Source organism: Schistocerca cancellata, chromosome 8, assembly GCF_023864275.1.
Source record: "Schistocerca cancellata isolate TAMUIC-IGC-003103 chromosome 8, iqSchCanc2.1, whole genome shotgun sequence".
Lineage (NCBI taxonomy): Eukaryota > Metazoa > Arthropoda > Insecta > Orthoptera > Acrididae > Schistocerca > Schistocerca cancellata.
In genome coordinates, this window is record NC_064633.1 from 207719508 (window position 1) to 207735338 (window position 15831).

The following is a 15831-nucleotide window of genomic DNA, read 5'->3' on the forward strand; positions in this document are numbered from 1 at the left end:
GACAGGAATGGTATCAGATAGTATTTTCGGACGAATCCAGATTCTGTTTGTTTGAAAATGATGGCCGCAATTTGGTTCGCCGCAGACAGGGGGAGCGGCATCACAGTGATTGCATTCACACAAGACATACAGTGCCAGATCAAGGCCTTACGGTGTAGAGTGCTATTAGATACAACCGCAAATCACAGTTGGTGCATGTCCACGGCACTGTGACCAGTGTGACCTACGTGATGCGACCCGTAGCCGTACTCTTTGTGCACAATACCTCAGACGCCATTTTTCAGCAGTACAATGCAGACCACATTTTGCTGCACAAACACGTGCCTTCTTGGTTTCACAGGATGTCAGCCTTTTGCCCAGGCCCGCCAGATCACCAGTCTTGTCGCCAATCGAAAATGTTTGGGATATGGTGAAACTACGGGTGCGGAGCTGTGACCCAATTTCAACCACCACAAATGACTTTGGAACTAGGTGAATGCAGCTTGGGTGGCTGTACCACAGGACGCCATAAGCGTCCTATACGCGTCGATGCCATCACGCATGGAACAATTTATCAGGGACCGTGGCGGATTGTGTGTCTGCCTACTAGGCAACAGGGCACATGCTGAACCGAGGTGACTGAACTGATAATCATTTCTGCAGAACATATTAATTTACTTACCCTGTGAATGTAAACCTCCTGTCCCTAGTCGTTCACGTCGTACCTCGAGTCGTTCAAGGTGTTTTTTAACTTGAGTGTAGTTCATTAAAGCTAACTCTTCTGAAATTGATCGGTTTCTTCTGAAATTGATCATTTTATTAGTTTTTCGTGTTTTTCTTTTTGACCTCGTATCTTAAATTTTCTCGCAGACTTACATGGGTGTTTACATTTCAGGATGGCAAGAAGAAGTTCGAGAAGGAAACGGCGAAGTTTTATCTTAGCCAAGAGAGGTACCTGAACCTGTCCACCAGAAAACAGGAGAACGTCCTGCAAGAGGTGATGTACCAATTACTTACTCTCTTAATATTTTATAGGCTGGTAGGGTCCTGGTCTTGAATACTCAATTCAATGAACTGTAGGTGAAGCCCGACCAACAGGGACTTACATGCATTGAGCGAAAATAATTGTGCATTGAGAATGGCTAGCTTCTAGCCGAAATCTAGATCTGCATAATAATTTTTTTAAAAAAGGACGACTGATTGCTGCAATTTATTATTTACAAGTCAATATAACAGTCGCTGAGTGCAACCGCTTTCCGAATGGAAAGTAACCTGATGATATGTGGGATGCCTCGCAACTTGCTGTTTAGAAGAGATCTTCACCCCGTCGTAATCGCACGGATTTCTGGGACGGCCTGCAGGATTCATGCTGTCAGTTCCCTCCAGCACTACTTCAGACATTAGTCGAGTCCATGCCACGTCGTGTTGGGACATTTCTGTGTACTCGCGGGGGTCCTACTCGATATTAGGCAGGTGTACTAACTAATTTCTTTAGCTCGTAAGTGTAATTGGATTGAATCCTTTCGACGGCCACTGAAGTATGTGGACGTCTGATATAACCTGGTGTTGTTGTTTGTGTGTGTGTGTGTGTGTGTGTGTGTGTATGTGTGAGAGAGAGAGAGGGGGGGAGGGGGGGAGGGGGTAATTCCTCCCGCCCTCTTGTTTTCTTTCTTTCATTCCTTTCTCCCCCCTACACCTTCAGTTTACGTATGACATTGGTATTAAATTTGCGTCAATGGTATAAGAAACTGTGACGCACGCTGAGTAAGGGCAGCTTAAAAAATTTCAAAAATCGGTGAAAAATCTCTAAGAAATAGAGAAAAGCTGCGCTATCACAAATGAAGTGTGAAAATAATGATATTCTTTTTGCGTATGCTGCAGGATCATAGAATCATCTAGACATAATATTTCGATGGTCTAACTGGCCGCCATCTTCAGCTGAGAATGCTGTTCGTTATCCTCACCGGAACTAATTGGTACCGTGAACGGTGAACTCTTATACGCAGCAGAAGACCAACAGCGTGTGCACCAAAATCGACGCTGCTGCCCCCTAGCGTAAGTGCAGGTACAGCTCAATTGAAGGTACCGCGCCCCAGTGGTGAAAGATGGCAATGAATCGTTGTAGAGTACATCTGTCATCACATCTGTCGGGCGAGTCAAAGATCACTGTTGTTTAATGTCAGCTAAAACAGGATTCCAAACTTTAACTAAAGGGCAGCCATTGTCTCTATTTATAATGTTGTCAGCCAGTCGAATTTCGATTGATTTCGTTAACGCACTGGTCCAATAGCGACACGAAGGGGCAGCTATTTGTGTCTCCTCATTCATCACTCTGTGTTCCACGGTAAGACTGCTCCACCACTGTAAATTTCTCAGGTTGTACTAATGGTGTGTTGCGATGGTGCACAACACATCTATCGCGAGTTTTGCGAATTTGGCCAACATATGTCTTCCAACAGTGGCAAGGGTTTTTGTAAACGCCGGACTTCCTCGAGCCAAGAAGAGCTCTAATCGTGGCTGGCGAGCGAAAGCAAATTTTCATATTATACGTACGTTGTAACTTAAAATAGTGGCAACACAGCTGTAGAGACACTATGCAATGGAACCTACTATTGTCGCTGATAGCACACGTTGTTGACATACCTACCTTACCTCCAAGCAAATGGACTCAACCGCCCCACGTCACCGGCGTACGCAGAATCGAGGGAAACACAGTCACTTGTGAGAAAGCGATCTAACGTAACGATGTCACTTTGTTTTTGAAACAGGAACAACGGAGTTGGATCATGATTGAATGTGCCAGAGGTCGTACAGCACGACAGTGTCATCAAGGTCTTCAAGAGGCGTGCGGGGAATCGGCATTGGCGTATAGAACAGTGCCACGTTGGGTAAAAGTCTTTAAGAAGGTCGGCAAACTGTGGCAGACATGCATCGGGCATGTCGTCCTAGCGTCTCTGAAGAAGAAGTGCATGCTGTTGCCGCGTTAGTGGGCAGTGATCGACGCCATGCGATTCGTGAGCTCGCCCACTAAATCGGATTAGCGCGTACGACTGTGCTTCGCATCCTGAAGGAACGCCTGAGCATGAGAAAAATTACATCACGATGGGTTCTGCATGACTTGACGGAATGCAGAAATGGATGCGTTACGACGCTGATCAGACGCAATTGGAACGCTATGAGAGCGAAGAAGAGGCTTTCTTACGCCGTACTGTAATACTAGATGAGACATGGGCCACGTATTACGAGCTAAAACTGAAACGCCAATCCAACGAATGGCGTCATTATGGGTCGCCGCGAAAGTCGAAAGTGCGTCAGAGCCCCAGTATGGTAAAAGTTATGATGATTTCTCGTGTACGACTGTGATGGTGTTATCCTAACGCATTACGTTCCTCCACGGCAGACCGTCAACGCACAGTATTACTGTTCGTTTTTGGTGCATCATCTGTGACCAGCTTTGCGAAAGAAGCGGCGACACTTTCTGCGCAACCCACTCATCATTTTGCACGACAATGCGCGGGCTCATACAGCGCAAGCTGTGGCTGCTCTGTTCGGTCGATGGGACTGGGAAGTACTGTACCATCCACCATACTCCCCGGACTTAAGTCCTTATTACTTGATTTGATTCCGAAGATGAAGGAACCACTTCGTGGCATTCGCTTCAGAACTATCTCAAATATTCGCACCGTCAACAGAACAAGCCCTGCTAACGGTATACTACGCCTTCCACATCGCTGGCAACGGGTTCTAAACAACGTTGATGACTGTTTAGAGCCCGCATCTCGTGGTCGTGCGGTAGCGTTCTCGCTTCCCACGCCCGGGTTCCCGGGATTCGATTCCCGGCGGGGTCAGGGATTTTCTCTGCCTCGTGATGGCTGGGTGTTGTGTGCTGTCCTTAGGTTAGTTAGGTTTAAGTAGTTCTAAGTTCTAGGGGACTGATGACCGTAGCAGTTAAGTCCCATAGTGCTCAGAGCCATTTGAACCATTTGACTGTTTAGAAGGACAGTAACAGGTGCAAACGTGTAACTCTTTTGTAGCGGATGCGAATAAATAGTTGCCACTATGTAAGTTCCAACCCTCGTGTATATATTTTTAAATAATTCCTATCTTTAACGATATACCCCCAGCGTGTGGTAGGAAAGCAACCGATCGTCTTGAATCTTCCACTGGTTCCGGCGAAGATCCACCCTCGATGCATGACAGATCTATTTTTTCGGTGTAGTTAATCTGCCTGAACACGAGCTTAAGTTATTCTAGCACTTGCGTCAAGCTATCCGCATCCAAGATGATGTAAGCCCTCCTTGCCAACCATAAGACGCCGGGAAAGTCTACGCACTCACAAAGATGAATATTATTCGATAGTAGCGGGGCTGTTCATGACGAATTCATATCTCATACTCAATCGAATTCACCACCCCACCCAGGTGTGGCGAACCTCATATCAGCCACACTTAAAGAAGGAAGTGATGCTCACTGGGTTAAGAAGAGGGCGTTGTCCATTGACACAGTTTCTTTCTCTGGCAGGATTATCCATTTAAGAGCGGCCCTCTGCTTGACTAGAGACTTGACCACCATCCTGGCTAACAACGGCAACAGTCTAACACGCATTTTAAAATATCGTGAAGTATCAAGCCTCCGATCTGGAGTGCCGAGTATAGGAGTCAGTGAGCTGTGGCCCCTGTTCTTTTGTTAGAGTAGTTGGCCATCCATACAATAGGCAGCGTGTCATTTGGTCGTTTTTTTCCAAACATTCAAGGATACGAACCACATATTTGTGCCTACGGAATAAGACGTTTCGACGAAATCTGTTAATGTGTGTTCCTGGGGAACCATCGTAGCAATTTCGATTGTGACAACAGGCATCCTTCAAGTCAGTATCCAGTAAGGATGCAGAAGACCATGTTATTCAGCGCCTTAAATCTGGTACCGGCATGGACCTCGATTACCACCAGAGGTCCCTACAGCCGTCGAGCTGTAAGCCGTGGCTGCGCACGTTCCTGGCTCGCGTAGAACGTGAGGGCGCCACGGTGGAGCACGTGGTCTCAGCAGCCAATAGCGACGTACCGTATCCTGTATACAGGGTGTTCCATTTATTGTGACCGGGCCAAATATCTCACGAAATAAGCATCAAACGAAAAAACTACAAAGAACGAAACTCGTCTAGCTTGATGGGGAAACCAGATGGCGCTATGGTTGGCCCGCTAGATGGCGCTGCCATAGGTCAAACAGATATCAACTGCGTTTTTCTAAATAGGAACCCCCATTTTTTATTACATATTCGTGTAGTACGTAAAGAAATAAATTTTAGTTGGGCCACTTTTTTCGCTTTGTGATAGATGGCGCCGTAATAGTCATAAACGTATAAGTACGTGTTATAACGTAACATTCAGCCAGTGCGGACGGTATTTGCTTCGTGATACATTACCCGTGTTAAAATGGACCGTTTACCAATTGCGGAAAAGGTCGATATCGTGTTGATGTATGGCTATTGTGATCAAAATGTCCAACGGGCGTGTGCTATGTATGCTGCTCGGTATCCTGGACGACATCATCCAAGTGTCCGGACTCTTCGCCGGATAGTTACGTTATTTAATGAAACATGAAGTGTTCAGCCACATGTGAAAAGTCAACCACGACCTGCAACAAATGATGCCCAAGTAGGTGTTTTAGCTGCTGTCGCGGCTAATCCGCACATCAGTAGCAGACAAATTGTGCGAGAATCGGGAATCTCAAAAACATCGGTGTTGAGAATGCTACATCAACATTGATTCCACCCGTCCCATATTTCTGTGCACCAGGAATTGCGTGGCGACGACTTTGAACGTGTGTACAGTTCTGACACTGGGCACAAGAGAAATTACGGGACGATGACAGATTTTTTGCGCGCCTTCTATTTAACGACGAAGCGTCATTCACCAACAAAAACCGGCATAATATGCACTATTGGGCAACAGAAAATCCACAATGGCTGCGACAAGTGGAACATCAGCGACCTTGGTGGGTTAATGTATGGTGCGGTATTATGGGAGGAAGGGATAATTAGCCCCCATTTTAAGGTGGCAATCTAAATGTTGCAATGTATGCTGATTTCCTACGTAATGTTCTACCGATGTTACTACAAGATGTTTCACTGCATGAGACAATGGCGATGTTCTTCCAACATGATGAATGTCCGGCACATAGCTCGCGTGCGGTTGAAGCGGTATTGAATAGCATATTTGATGACAGGTGGATTGGTCGTCGAAGCACCATACCATGGCCCGCATGTTCACCGGATCTGACGTCCCCGGATTTCTTTCTGTGGGGAAACTTGAAGGATATTTGCTATCGCGATCGACCTACAACGCCTGGCAACATGCGTCGGCGCATTGTCAATGCATGTGCGAACATTACGGAAGGCGAACTACTCGCTGTTGAGAGGAATGTCGTTACACGTATTGCCAAATGCATTGAGGTTGACGGACATCATTTTGAGTATTTATTGTATTAATGTGGTATTTACAGGTAATTATGTTGTCACAGCATGCGTTGTCAGAAATGATAAGTTCGCAAAGGTACATGTATCACATTGGAACAATCGAAATAAAATGTTCAAACGTACCTACGTTCAATATTTTAATTTAAAAAACCTATCTGTTACCAACTGTTCGTCTAAAATTGTGAGCCATATGTTTGTGGCTGTTACAGCGCCATCTATCACAAAGCGAAAAAAGTGGTCCAACTAAAACATTCATATTTCTTTACGTACTACACGAATATGTAATAAAAATGGGGGTTCCTATTTAAAAAACACGCAGTTGATATCCGTTTAACCTATGGCAGCGCCATCTAGCGAGCCAACCATAGCGCCATCTGGTTTCCCCCTTCAAGCTAGACGAGTTTCGTTCTTTGTAGTTTTTCGTTTGACGCTTATTTCATAAAATATTTGGCCCGGTCACGAACAATGACCTCCCTGTATAAGCGCCTACCTCTCGCTCAGCTAGGCAGACTGAAATTCGTGGAGTCTATCGACATTTCGGCAACAGACAGCGTGCTTACAGTACTTAGTTTTCGTTACTAGTGGACGTTGTGGATTCGTTTGGTTGTCTCTTATCACCCCGTTGCTTCTTGCGTGTTGTTGTCTTAAGGTCTCGCTCGATCGTCCGTCGTTGTTCGTGTCCGTCCTTTCCCGTTCGTTTGTTGTTTGCGGGCCGCTCCCGTTTGGTTCCGCCGCGCTTCGTTCTCGGCAACTCCGCGACCGTTCCGGTCGTGGATCCGACACTAAAACCAACACCTTCATCAGTAAGTAAGAAATTTTATCTCGAAGTGTTAACACGCTCGTTAACTTTAGTCCGACAAGCGCACCCAGACGTCTTTATCAATCGTGACTTTTCCTTGCTGCACGGCAAAGCTGTGGGTCATTAGGCAACGACAAATCGGCAGATCCTGGTTGAAACGCAACTCTCACCGTTGCTTAATCCATTCTTATTCATCAGCTTTGTCACCACCTGTCCGTAAAACAGAAAATAGTGCAGGGCGGTTCAAGGTTTGACCCTGTTGAGGAGGTTCAGATGGCTGTGTCCAGTGAACTCATGACAGTATTGAAAGAAGACCTCTCCGAGGCTTCTGGTGGCCCAGTTTATTGTTCTTACTTCCTGTTGTGTTCGTGACCGAGAGGAACAACATACTACGACTGGTGTGCACAGCTGCCCAATAACAGTGGAATTTTATCGAATCTAATAAAATTCATTAGCAGTTTCTTGGAACTTGAATGTGCACTCGGTTCAGTCTGACGGTTACTTACTGAAGCACTGGGATGTCCTAGTACGTAATCACTGACGTCGACCTGGAGTGCCCTAGCACGTAATCTCGGACTTCACACGGGAATATTCGTAGGTGGTCGACGTCCTTGGTGACAGTGTTCTGTGAGGCGGTGAGCTCGGAGGCGAGCCGGAATATAGCACGGAGCGTAGGTTGCGCTCGGCGAAAGAATTCCACTAGGGGCGATCGCCGTAATAGTCCAAACATTCTGTGACGTCTGAATGTTAAATCTGCAAAAATTATTACTCGAAAACAAAAAAATATGAGCGTACATGGAATTAAAATTTAAATAGTGTCATTTTCATGAACTCTATCCAGGATGGCACAAATGGCCAAAGATTGCTGCAGAGTTCCAAAAAAGTAGTTTTTCTTAACTGAATGAAAAAAATGTAGCCCCGATCGAAAAATATTAAAGGACAAAGTCGTAAGGTTTAAAAAGTTCAGTCGATTGTTTTCTTACGTTTAGAGATGTCTCGAAAAAGCCGTTACGTTCGGGTTATCTGTAGCTTGTTAACATTCGTATTACCTTAATAGCTATTCGCTGTATGTATAGCCAGCGGTAAGACAAAAACTACTTGTTTGACAGACTAAGAATTATCATTATTTATCGAGATATATCTCGATAGTTGGCGAGATCTCTCAGAGGATAGACTTATTTTCTTCGCAAACAGTTGTGCTACCATGCTGTTAAATAATTTTTAAGATTTTATCAGTTGTAAGAATCCAAAGAGTATTTGGAAGAACTTGCACTTTCCTTGGGCGTGTTTTTTTACTATCTCAGTTTTCATTTTATTATATTAACTATTAAAGAAAGAAATTTTTGTTCCCCCCCCCCCCCCAAAAAAAAAAAAAAAGATTCTACGACCTTCTAGAGCCGAGACAACATATTTTGTCTTTTAAATTAACTTACATCAAACATATGGGTCTAAAATATTAGTTGCGTCCATTACATTTCTTTTAAAATACGTTGTCTGTGCTCTAGAAGGTCGTAGATTTTTAAAAAAATATCGTGAAAAAACGTCAGCAGTTTCTTGCTTTAAAAGTTATTTTCGTAAAATAGAAATTGCGACAGTCAGTTAAAAAAACGCCCAGCTACAGTGCAAGTTTTTCAGTCATTTTTTGATCCTTACAATTAATAAAATTGTAAAAATCATTGAATAGCATGCTTTTTGTGAACAAAATAAGCCTAAAACTGTTACTGTGAGGTCGTATGCTGAGAAGATCTAGCCAATTATCGAGAGTACTTTTATTCAAAAAAGTCGATATCTCGAAAATAATTTTTTTTTCCAATCAAGTACCTTTTGACTTAACGCAATTATGGGTCGTGAGAGGTAGTTACAGAGGAACCGATTTTAACGGTGTTTCCGATGTGTATCGAAACGTAAGAAGATAATCGACAGTCAGTCGTATGATAGTCCAGTTGATAGATCTTTTTAACCCCTACAACTGTCACATTTAACGTTTATACGAATAAACGTTAAATGTGACAGTTTTTCACATATTCAAGAAAAGTTTGTTTTTTTTGGCATCGTCGACGGAATTTTATGAAAGAGAAACTCACAGTTTTTGTTTCCAGCCAATAATTTTTGCAAAACTTTTCCATAATACTTGGACCATAAAGCATGCAATGCTGACTGACTGACTGACTGCAGAGCGTTGTGTTTTTTTGTGTGTGTGGGGGGGGGGGGGGGGGCTGATCGAAGACTTTCAAAGTACCCATAGTAGCCAGTAGCAATACGGTTGAAACATTTTTTATTTGATTCTTTATTTACACTTGTTGTCGGGCGGCGACCTAGGATGCGCGTTAATGTCACATTTGAGATAGTGATGTAGTAGCAGCGCTTTTTGTGCAGCGATGATCGCATGTAAGGCGGGGAGGCTGGCGCCACCCAATACCGTGGCGACGGCGGAAGGTTCGGTTGTGAACAACCCGGCGAATTTGTGTGTTGTTGCTGTTTCTTTTCGTCTGAGCGCCAGACGAAGTGTAGTTGTGGGCCATAGGCTGCGGCAACCCGCCTTGCGCAACTGTATGGTTGGTGGCTGTGTTGCCAGGGGATACAGCACTTTCTGTTAACATCGAAAAGCACTTCGGTGCAATCTTCAAATAACACGGCTTGTTCTGAAGTGACGTATAATGTTGCTTAGTTGAGAAAATCTGTAAAAAATTAGCTGCACTATACGCATCGACAGGGTTCATAATGAGAGAAATTTACCATGGCTGTAACTCCCAAGTGAAGGAAAGTCTTTGCATAAAAATTCTGTTCAATAATGGTACTTTCGCACAGTTATTTGCTGCCAACTTCGTCGTAGCACATAGCTCTGGTATTGTAAAGACGAAAATGAACATAGTTTATACCAGTCCTTTCACACTTGAAGCACAAGCTCTGTTAGCAACCATGTTCAGAATTTCAGTCGCTGTCAGACCCGATTCTGAAAAATCCGCACGTTTTATCGTATACTGAATGGTTCGTAAAGGCTCTCTGTGTTTAACTGTTGTACTCATTTACTATCCAAATCTTCACTTTTGCCGACTGAGGTGGCCGAGCGGTTCTAGGCGCTTCAGTCCGGAACCACGCGCCTGCTACGATCTCAGGTTCGAATGCAGCCTCGGGCATGGATGTATGTGATGTCCTTAGGTTAGTTAGGTACAAATGGTTCAAATGGCTCTGAGCTCTATGGGACTTAACTGCTCAGGTCATCAGTCCCTAGAACTTAGAACTACTTAAACCTAACTAACCTAAGGACATCAGACACATCCATGCCCGAGGCAGGATTCGAACCTGCGACCGTAGCGGTCGCGCGGTTCCAGACTGTAGCGCCTAGAACCGCTCGGCCACTTCGGCCGGCGTAGTTAGGTTTAAGTAGTTCTAAGTTTAGGGGACTGATGACCTCAGCTGTTAAGTCCCATAGTGCTTAGAGCCATTTGCGCCATTTGAATCTTCACTTTTGAAATTTGGAATTTCAATGTTATGATTGCACAGCGTGCCACGTGGAATTCTTTCCCTCCGGAAAAAAGGCTTCAGTTCTCGCCGAAAAGTCCGAAATATCCCTTAATATCATCTAAGTTTGATCTTAAACCTTTTCTGAAAATCACAAACTCCAAAAATTCGCTGTTACTCAGGCTTAACAAATTGCATAGATCTCAGGTCTGCATGACCTCTAGTCCAACGACTTGGCCACCGACTTTTTCCAGCTACGCCCGAAATTCCTCTCCAAATGCCAGTCGCGCGAAAGATCTCTTCTCTGACAGGTAAAACACCACAACAGCCAATTAGCTTCCCATTATGACTGATGTAAACCGGTTCTCTCGTCCATCTTTAGATCATTCCTATTTTATGCAATCAATTTGGATTAAATTGCTTAACACATTCCCAAAAAGCAAACATAAACAAATTAACCCCGTTTTTACACTTGCGATGCTGGTGTTTTACGTACCTGCCATTACCTGTGGACTGTCTGAAATATCTGGTTTGTCGTGTGTAAGCATATGTAGTCGGACTTCCGAAACTATTGTAGGTTCAGTGGACTTTCTTCTTTAAATATACATATTTTGACATTGCTAGCGTTAAATCTGAACCCACAGATAAAACTTCAACGTAATAGTATCTACCACAGAGAAAAACTGAAAAGGAGTTCTATTATTCAAATACGAGGGCAGTTCAATAATTAATGCAACAAATTTTTTTCTGAAACAGGGGTTGTTTTATTCAGCGTTGAAATACACCAGGTTATTCCCCAATCTTTTAGCTACACAACACTATTTTTCAACGTAATAATCTCCATTCAATGCTACGGCCTTACGCCACCTTGAAATGAGGGCCTGTATGCCTGCACGGTACCATTCCACTGGTCGATGTCGGAGCCAACGTCGCACTGCATCAATAACTTCTTCATCATCCGCGTAGTGCCTCCCACGGATTGCGTCCTTCATTGGGCCAAACATATGGAAATCCGACGGTGCGAGATCGGGGCTGTAGGGTGCATGAGGAAGAACAGTCCACTGAAGTTTTGTGAGCTCCTCTCGGGTGCGAAGACTTGTGTGAGGTTTTGCGTTGTCATGAAGAAGGAGAAGTTCGTTCAGATTTTTGTGCCTACGAACACGCTGAAGTGGTTTCTTCAATTTCTGAAGATCTGGTGCTCCGTCGATCATCTCGAACGAGTGTGTCCGCACGCTCCGCCATTGCATTAGTCACAGCTGTGCACGGCCGGCCCGCACGCGGGAGATCAGACAGTCTTGCTTGACCTTGCGGCGATGATGACACACGCTTTGCTCAACGACTCACCGTGCTTTTGTCCACTGCCAGATCACCGTAGACATTCTGCAAGCGCCTATGAATATCTGAGATGCCCTGGTTTTCCGCCAAAAGAAACTCGATCACTGCCCGTTGTTTGCAACGCACATCCGTTACAGACGCCATTTTAACAGCCCCGTACAGCGCTGCCACCTGTCGGAAGTCAATGAAACTATGAGACGAAGCGGGAATGTTTGAAAATATTCCACAAGAAATTTCCGGTTTCTTCAACCAAAATTGGCCGAGAAAAAAAAAAGTGTTGCATTACTTATTGAACTGCCCTCGTAAATACCCCGATAAGCAAATCAGTGATTATTCTGCTTATATTTCTTTTGCAACCTATTTAAATCTAAAGATACACAAAGAACAAGAGAACAAAGCAAAATTTACGGTTCATTGTGGAGTACAGTGTGATACAAATTGAAACCTGGGAAGATACGTTGTCGAAAATTACACTCACTGAAATCATATGCTCGTATGGATTTCCTGATTGACCTGCAGGAAAATCCTTCACAACACACACTGCGAAAATAATACAATAAACGTGTTTCGTTCTCACCATCCTCAGACTCGTGAAGGACTTTGTACATCATTTGCCCCAGACGTTTTTCGTCCTCACTGCAGATTTGAACACAAAAAACAACACAAAACGCACGAAGCAGAAAGGACTTCAACGTCAGATAATACCATGAAACATGAGACGATAACACAGGCTTCAAAAACGACGAATGGTTTCAGTGATAACCGCTGCTACTAACTAGCAACAGCTACGAAGCATCCAGACTTGACAGCCGATTGCGTTAATGTATAAAGCAGACGTCACCAAACTTTTTTCACAGCGATAACTGACAAAATGACGAGTGGGAGCTGCAGCATCATTCTCTGCCGTACTTGCAAGCCAAGATGTTGATACTCTATTTTCCACTTTGACGAGTAGTGCTACAGCCCTATAAAAACCTAACCTAACCGTAGCAGACAACGTGTTATCTTAAAATCATTGACTACATAGATGTCTTCTCTAATGTATTTTCGTGGTTATGTCCGCCCCGATAGCGACAAGGGTGCCCGATGTCTATGTCACTCTTTGCAATAGCAATCGAGCCATTACTTTTTCGCCTGAGCCACAACTTACAAGGATTCACTACACGCGGCCGTAGGATTGTCTGCAGGGCATATGCCGATGACGTTGCATTTATTATCAAAGACAACGACGAAATAGAGAAAGCACTCGACATAATAAACAAATATGAACAAGTATCTGGTGCGAAACTGAATAGAAATAAGTCTGGCATAATGAATATTGGAAGCGGATTAGGAGTTCCCATTCATGGGCCAATAAAGGAAATTGTCACCATGACATGTCTTGGGGTGGAGTATACAAGGAATATTCGGCAGACCATCGCAGTTAATTACAGAAGAATCCTCAACACCATCCGTGCATGTATACGTCAGCACAATCTCCGTACTCTTGATGAGATACAAAAAGTGGCTCTCGTCAACATCTATTTGTCCTCTAAATTAAATTACGTGGCGCAAGCCCTGCCAATGCCGAGGGAAGTGGCGAACAGGATTTTCGCTGCTTTTGGCCACTTCGTCAGCCGCGGCCACATCTTCAAAGTCAAGTACCAAACGTTGACTACCGACTGGGAACGGTGGATTGAATCTCACAGACGTGTATAATAAAGCACAAGCATTGTACGTCTGTAAAACATATAAACTGTGGAAGCGGTCAGTCAACAGTGTCGCCGCATTTCTGTTAAATGAAATAGCGCCGGCCAGCCAGGACGCCCCAATAGACGTTCACACATCCCAAATGAACTTTACCACCTAAAACATTTCTTCGTAGAATATAGTCACATTAGACTGGGAACACCCGAGAAAGATGTCATCAAAGTCAAGAAAATATACCAAAACTTAACTGAACTTTCAGACCAAGAACATCAATCATAGAACAAAAATACGTCGGTCACTCTTGGCATGATATCTGGAGGAACATACACCACCCGTATTTACCAACAAAAGTGCGGTCATTGTGGTACTATTTTGTGAATAGGAAATTTCCAACGAACTCCAGACTACATTCCATTCACCTGGCTGATTCCCCTTTGTGTACCACTTGCAACTTGATTGATACAGATGAACATCAATTTGTCCGTGGAAATGCGAATAATATATGGTTGTCAATAAGGAAAAAATTATCAACTATGCAGAGAAAACCGCCGTATTTGATAACGCCAGCGTGCCTTTTATACCCGGAAGAAGAACTATACCCCACTTGGAAGAAAAATGCCGTCAACTGGTTGAAGGGACACGCGGTATTTTACCTGCTGTCCAGTAAAGAAAGGAGCGAAGGAGATTTTTGGACGTACATTTCCGACCAGCATCACAAGCTACTACGCATGAATAATTATTATGATACATACGCCAACTTCCTCAGAAGAACAGTCATGTGAACTCCATTTTCGATGATGCGATTCAGAACATGAAGAAGCGAGAGACAATTTGATCTCTGAAAAACAAATACGATCAAGTGACGAACATCACTATCTGGTTTAGACTTGGATTTTTTCTAAAATGCCAAGGAACCTGTAATTAATTTTAGTTTGTTTTATTACTTTTAAATGCCAGTTGAAAATTATGTACTACTGTGGAATGTTATGACTAATAAATTGGGGGGGGGGGGGAGTGGTCAGCGTGACGGATTGCCGTCCTACGGGCCCGGGTTCGATTCCCGGCTGGGTCGGAGATTTTCTCTGCTCAGGGACTGGGTGTTGTGTTGTCTTCATCATCATTTCATTCCCATCCGGCGCGCAGGTCGCCCAATGTGGCGTCGAATGTAATAAGGCCTGCACCAAGGCGGCCGCACCTGACCCGCAAGGGGCCTCCCGGCAAGTACGAACTTCGACATATGCGCTTATGTCCAAGCAGACTTTGTGGTAAGACAGTGATTCATTCAGATCTTAAAAAAGGCAATACACAATGAATTAAGTATCTCCTGTTCGGTGAAGAATTTTGTTGTTGAGAAAAGCATGAAAGTCCTGGCGGTGTGTATTAAACTCACCGTAAGACTATCAGACGAACATAATTTTAAATTCAGTTTTACTACATTGTTCCTTAGCAGACCTACGACATTGTCATATAGCTGAACTAATTATCTTAATGAATTTTCATGTATATGTTCTCTTACTGTACTTTTAAAACAACGTTATTTCCGTCCCTTTCATTATAATAATCTTTGCGGCATCCTTGTAAATGTTTGTAGACACAACCTGTGGCATAGGGCCGCACACGAGAACGACGACTGTTTATTTATGGTCCTCCGCTCTGTCATAAAACTGCCACACAACTGAATTCCGTTTTGGCAAATATAAAATAATAATTTCCGATGCCAGCGATGACATGATGGAAAAACTTACGGAGGAAATTTGGAAAACGGAGAAAATTCCGACAGAATAGAAATAAGCTCTTATACATCCGTTACACAATAAAGGAAATACAGAGGAATATCTTTAGTGGCTGTCACCTAAAAAACCTATCAAAGGCCCAGCAAAATCGTTTGGTGGGTAACGAAGAACTGTACACCCAAACGATAAAACTGTCTGATGGATCAGGAAAGGAATTTCGTTTTATGGCCAGCTGGTTCGAATGAACCCGGAAAGGCTGACTAAAGAAAATAGTTAAGCGCTTCGATAAAAAAATTTCAAACAATTAGTTCAGGGAAGCGAAACAGGACTTAGCAGAAATTAATATTACGAAAGCAGAA

At 43.8% G+C, this 15831-nt stretch overlaps 1 protein-coding gene across 3 annotated transcripts in view; it reads left to right on the top strand.

The window, feature by feature from the left end:
* Positions 1–15831, top strand: part of LOC126094738 (rho GTPase-activating protein Graf-like) — a 573129-nt gene that overhangs the window by 461235 nt on the left and 96063 nt on the right. For all 3 annotated transcript variants that reach the window (XR_007521868.1, XM_049909287.1, XM_049909288.1), the window contains exon 4: positions 875–976. Coding sequence is in view for 2 of the 3 variants with exons in the window: in XM_049909287.1 (XP_049765244.1) it covers positions 875–976 (102 nt within the window). In the remaining variant the exon portion in view is untranslated. The remainder of the gene's footprint in view (positions 1–874; positions 977–15831) is intronic.